Below are 6,000 nucleotides of genomic sequence, written 5' to 3' on the forward strand. Positions count from 1 at the left end.
TTTGTACCTTCATCCTCCTCCTCTGCCTCGCCCTCTTCCTGGTTCTCTGTCAGATGAACCAAACAGCAGCAGAATTAGTTCAGTTAGTCAGTTTAGTTCAGTCACATCACTTCAGCTCTGCTGTTAATTCAGGTTTAATTCCATGTCGTTGACGTAGTGCTGGTTCGGTTCTGAACCGGACTCTGTGAACAGGAGCCTGTTCTGCACCAACAGCCACAGCACACCAGAACTCGGATTAGGATCAGATGATGACCATAAACCACCTCCAGAATATCAGAAAGGACAGCGGGACACACATGGACATCAAGGTCAGACTGCTCAAGTTGTCCAAACACTACAGCCTAAAAACAACCGTCTATGTGATGGCACAGCCGAGTCCCTCCTGGTCTGAACAGGACTGAATCATCAAGTCCTCTCGAGATCACAAAGCTGGAATTACACAGAAAAAACTAAAGAAAACCTGGACCGACAAAACTGAGCTGGAACACACCTATGACGAACAAGGGTCTGGACTGCTGGAGGTCACTGACTGTGGACTCACGTCCGACAGGGATGAAGGAGGTTAAGAAGACTGAAGTTTTATTTTACTCACCGTCCACCAGTCCGACAGTAACGGGTTCAGACTCAGCACTCGGCTCTCCGACCCCATAGATGTTCACTGCCCGCACACGAAACTTATACTGACGTTCTGGAAGAAGGTCCTGGAGAGGGACAAAAGCTGTCCATTTAGATCTTTTTGTTAGTTTGAGGACAAACTTCAGACAAAAGGTCTGAGGGACGTTTCCACCTGTCGTGTCACTGCTGCTTATGACTGTCACCTGTACGTTGTAGGAGGTGCTGTTGCAGGACACCAGGTGTTTCCACTGCTGCTCCACAGAGTCCCAGATCTCCAGGTTGTAGGACTGCACGGCGCTGCCTCCGTCGTAGGTGGGACCGTACCACGACAGAGTCAGACTGGACCGCCGGATGTCCACGGCTGCGGGGACCTTCGCTGGAGGGTCAGGTTTATCTGAGGACGGGGGGGGGGACCGGAGACAAAGATGCTGACTTCAGGCCATTCAGGTGCACAAAGACATTTCTGACCCCTGGAGGCTGCAGGGGGTTCTGCAGGGTTCATCCTCTGAGGATGTGGTGTGGGTTAGGGTTATCACCTTCAAGCAGACCCCTGTTTGTCTCATGACTTCCTACCAGTTTAAAGAGTCTGTGGAGACCTGAGCTGAGCACACACGCGTGTGCACGCGCGTGCGCGCGCACACACACATGCTCTGAGCTCAGGCTGCAGACACATCATCATCATCAGCGTCTGGCTATCACACACAGACTGAGGACACGCAGGAACATCTGTCTTCTTCTTCTTCTACAGCCTTGGTCTGTTTGTATCGCACAGTTTGTGAAGCCAGATGTTCCAGATGTTTCTTACCGACGATGGTGAGGTTGAGCGCGGCCTGCCGGAGGCCGAAGCTGTTCCTCAGCTCGATGGTGTAACAGCCGCAGTGCTCCTGCTGACCGCTGGAGATGGTGAGTTTACTGCTGCTGTCAGAGCTTTCTATGGAGATGTCAGCTGAGCCCTCCTGGATCTGACCATGCATACACACACACACACACACACACACACACACACACACACACACACACACACACACACACACACACACACACACACAATACATAAGATACAATATAAGAGCGCTTCAGTCCAAACAGAAAGAGATCCACAGTTTAAATCAGACCTCAGAGACATGACCAACAGTCTACAGTCATGCTAGCAGCCCTGTAAGGCTGCACTGAGACAAAGCTAAATGCTAACATCAGCCTGCTAACATGCTAATGTTTAGCATGTATAATGTTTTCCATGTTCACCAAGTTTAGCTCGGACAGACAGACAGACAGACAGACAGACAGTTTCTCCAGTTTACTGAATAAATTCACATGAAGACTCAAACAGATCAGCTGATGCTGAGCCTCATGAATCTCCCAGCATGCACTGCAGCTCCAGTGAGTCGAAACACACACCACCAATCACTTCTTCACTTCAAAAACACAGACTGACATTTGTTTTCTGCTTCTCCTGTTCAGCCAATCACAGCATCAATAACCACAGTGTGTGTGTGTGTGTGTGTGTGTGTGTGTGTGTGTGTGTGTGTGTGTGTGTGTGTGTGTGTGTGTGTGTGCGCGCGCGCGCCTCACTGGTTTCCTGAACTTCAGCCAGGTGCAGTTGATGGGCGGAGCTCCAGAGAACTTGCAGGTGATCTCCACCTTCTCCCCGGCCAGGATCTTCATGTCCTCTGGGAACTGCAGGATCTGAGGAGGCAGAGCTGCACGCGCACACATCAATGATCAGCGATCAATAATCCTCAGCTGATCGAGTCACATGCACAGTGGGCATGAACAGGTGTGTCTCACCTTGTTTGGGTGGAGTCTTGGCGGTCGGTTTCTTTATTCTGGCTTCACCTGAAACACAAACGCAGCAGACGCTCAGAGACATACCTGAGGAGTCATGGAGACAGGGGTTACCAGGGTAACCAGGGACAACACGCCGCCATTTTGGACGTAGGACACACAACATGTTTCTGTAACAGGACATATTTGTCAAACAGACAGATGTGAGTCCAGTGAGGACAGTCCTCAAACTGTCAGAGGAGACATTTACATATCGTCTCTGGACAAGTCCTCCTGTCTACAGCTGGACAAGTCAGGGCGTCGACGCTGCTGATGCAGCTGTCCATGTGTCTGCTGGGACACAGCTGCAGATGTCCACTCATGTCTCATTCTTAAAGTGACTGAGGAGGTGAACAAAGCTGGACCTGGACTGATGGAGGACTGAGAGCTGCAGGACAGTGTCCCCTCCAGGTGAGAGGACTCATCCAAACAAGGACAAACAGAGAGGGACACAATGAGTCAGACCATGTTAGAGGCGCACACACGCGTGTTTTAACAGAACTAGTCTGGACGGACGTGGACAGCGTCTGAAGCGAACAGGAAGTGTGTCTCACTTCTTCGTGGCTCTGAAGACGAATGTGACGACCATATATGGTCATTCTAAAAATAGTCCTCAGGATGGAGGACACAGTTCCTGGAGGTTTGTGTTTGTTCTGACGTCTGCAGAAGAAGAAACGGGAGAATCCAGAGATGTTCTTATACGTGCTGTTGTACATTTACTTCAGTGTGTACTTCAGTACAAATGTGAGGTACTTATACTTTACTCAGATGTGATGTATGTCCTCGCTCTGAGTATTACACACACACACACACACACACACACACACACACACACACACACAGACTTGTACTTGCTTTGGATGAAAGCGTCTCCAAATGACTGATTGTGACTGTCTGTCCAGTAAAGCTGGTTAGCTTAGCTTAGCTTAGCTTAGCTTATCTTAGCATGAAGAATGGAGACTCCTCTAGCTTCTCTACAGCTCACTGATGGACATATTATCTGTGGACAGACTCTGACCAATCACGATCTGAGGCTGTCAGTGTTGCTATGAGCCACAAACTGCTGTAAACAAAAACATCACGGACACAACAACAGACTCCTGACCTCTGACCTTTAACATGTCACTGGATCTGGTTCCTGATTGGTACACAGTGATGACATCAGACATAAACGCAGCCTGACACTGCACCGCCTCGTCCTCTGGCCCGTGGTGACTCAGTACGTCAGTGCTGCACTCTGATTGGCTCTCTGCTCTGTCACTCACAGGAGGATCTTCATCAGTCAGCTGGTTCTTATCTCTGATCTCAGATCAGTCTCATATGTGGTGGAAGAAGTACTCAGATCTTTTACTGCAGTAAAAGTACAAATAGCACAGTGTAGAAATATCAGGTGACCTGAGTCACATGACCTGGTTTGAGGACGCAAGACTAACACATTCAGGACACGACCACCAAGACGTGATCGATGACATCGATCAGACCGATGACCGATGTCATCGATCAGACCGATGATCGATCTCTGGTTGATTTGTTTGATTTGTTGTTCGTTTCAGTGAACGAGCTCAAATATTTTTCATCCATCTGAACAGAAAATGAGCTTCAGAAGCTGCAGAGACGTCAGCTGATCCTGAGGTCACACCAGGTCACAGTTTTCCACACACACACACACACACACACACACACACACACACACACACACACACACACACACACTGAGGCACTAATGAAACGACTGAAGAAGATCTGTTGTGTTTTTGTTTCAAAGCTACTTATTCTTCCACTGGTCATGACCTTTGACCTCAACAGGAATCCAGATTGGAAGAATCGTTTCATCATCACAACCTGGATCAGTCCTGATCCTGGTCCTGATCCTGGTCCTGATCCTGGTCCTGATCCTGGTCCTGCAGGTTGTCTCGGGAAAGCCTTGGAAAATCTGCCTGAACACGCTGGAACCATTTCAAGACAACCAGGAGACAACAGAGACATGCAGTGTGATGAAGAGGAGCCGATGAAGAGGAGCCGATGAAGAGGAGCTGCTTCGCTGGACAGTTTCAGAGGTTTAATCTGTGGTGTGAAGTCTGAGAGGGGAGGGAGAGTCGAGGAAACCAGGCCTTAAATGGAAACGTGGGAGAGGAGCCACGAAGAGCTCTTTTACAGCAGAACCCCCCCCCCCCCCCCGTCATTCCTCTCCGCTGTCAGCTCAGATCTGCAGAGGACTCATGGACTCACGGTGTCTCAGCTCAGTCGAGGGTTAAACTCTGGAGTCTTTCTGTCTTTCGTGTCTTTAATGTGGACTGAACTCAGCGTCCTGCTCAAAGGCGACGGCAGCATGTGACCACGAGTCGTGTTTGAACCTCACACCCATCAGACGCTGTCGCCGCCCGACCCTCAGAGGTTTCTGTCTTAAACACAGAGTCTTTCCATGTCCACCATCCGTCCGTCCCTCATCACGTGAACTCAGCAATATCCCACCAAACATCAGCAGGTTAGCTGTGTCAAATTCCCAGAATGCCCTGCTCTCTACACTTCCTCTTGACTGCACGTCCAACAGACTCCTTCAAATGCACCTTTCAACAGTCGGCTGACAGCAGGACGATTTGTGCTGTGAGACGCTGACGTCTCCGCTCGTCTCTACTCAGTATGAGACGAAGACTCTATGCAGAGACCTGGATTACTCAAGACCAGAATCCACAGCCATGAATCCAACACTGAGGTATGCAGAGCGCATCCACACACACACACACACACACACACACACACACACACACACACACACACACACACACACACACACACACACACACACACACACACAGGAAGGATTAAGAGTTGGATCATAAAGATAAGAGCAGAGTTTCCACTGAGAGCTGAAGACAGACAGACGGTGTCCATGTTGGACAGATGAACTGTCTGCTGGTATGAAACAGGAAACGGAGAGTTCCACACAAACACCGTCATCTTTCAAACACGTTCAAGCTGTATTGACCAATCACAGCAGAGCAGCTGAAGCGGTCTGCCGCGTCGTCCAGCAGAGGGCGCTCTTAAGGTTCACACCAGCTCGACCTGCTGACCCATCAGTGCGCTCAGCCCGTCGACAGGACGGAGGAGGACAGTGATGGGACAGAGACGACGAGACAATCAGTACACTGAAGCATCTAAGAGGCAGGAAGTGGAAGAATTTTCAGTTTGGATCATCGTGAATTACAGCTTCAGTTAGTCGGCTGCGAAACGCGACGAAAACTCCTCACAGGCCCAAATTCTCACAGTAAACCTGCAGCTACGAGCCGCGACGCCGTGCAGGACGACCCCAGACTCACCAAGCTCGACCTACACGCAGACGCCAGCTTTCAGCCCTGAGCAGCGTCTGCACGCTGCGTTCAGCAGTGAGACGAGCTGCAGCTGGTCAGAGGGGCTGATGGGAAACGTGGTCCTAACGTCATCGAGGTGGGAACAATAATCTGACAGTGATGCTTTCAACGGTACACAGAGACGCTTTAAAATAGAAACCAGCAGCGCAGTGTGTGTGTGTGTGTGTGTGTGTGTGTGTGTGTGTGTGTGTGT

General features: G+C 50.0%; 1 protein-coding gene across 2 annotated transcripts in view; it reads right to left on the reverse strand.

Moving 5' to 3' along the window:
• The window catches only part of mylka (myosin, light chain kinase a), a 47,822-nt gene that overhangs the window by 6,581 nt on the left and 35,241 nt on the right, over positions 1 to 6,000 (reverse strand). For both annotated transcript variants that reach the window (XM_070976361.1, XM_070976362.1), the window contains 6 exons: positions 2,404 to 2,451; positions 2,188 to 2,315; positions 1,421 to 1,577; positions 819 to 1,009; positions 593 to 701; positions 8 to 46 (listed from right to left, as the gene is read on the reverse strand). In XM_070976361.1, the coding sequence (XP_070832462.1) occupies positions 8 to 46; positions 593 to 701; positions 819 to 1,009; positions 1,421 to 1,577; positions 2,188 to 2,315; positions 2,404 to 2,451 (672 nt within the window). The remainder of the gene's footprint in view (positions 1 to 7; positions 47 to 592; positions 702 to 818; positions 1,010 to 1,420; positions 1,578 to 2,187; positions 2,316 to 2,403; positions 2,452 to 6,000) is intronic.

The sequence above is a fragment of the Chaetodon trifascialis genome, chromosome 12 (assembly GCF_039877785.1).
Source record: "Chaetodon trifascialis isolate fChaTrf1 chromosome 12, fChaTrf1.hap1, whole genome shotgun sequence".
NCBI lineage: Eukaryota > Metazoa > Chordata > Actinopteri > Chaetodontiformes > Chaetodontidae > Chaetodon > Chaetodon trifascialis.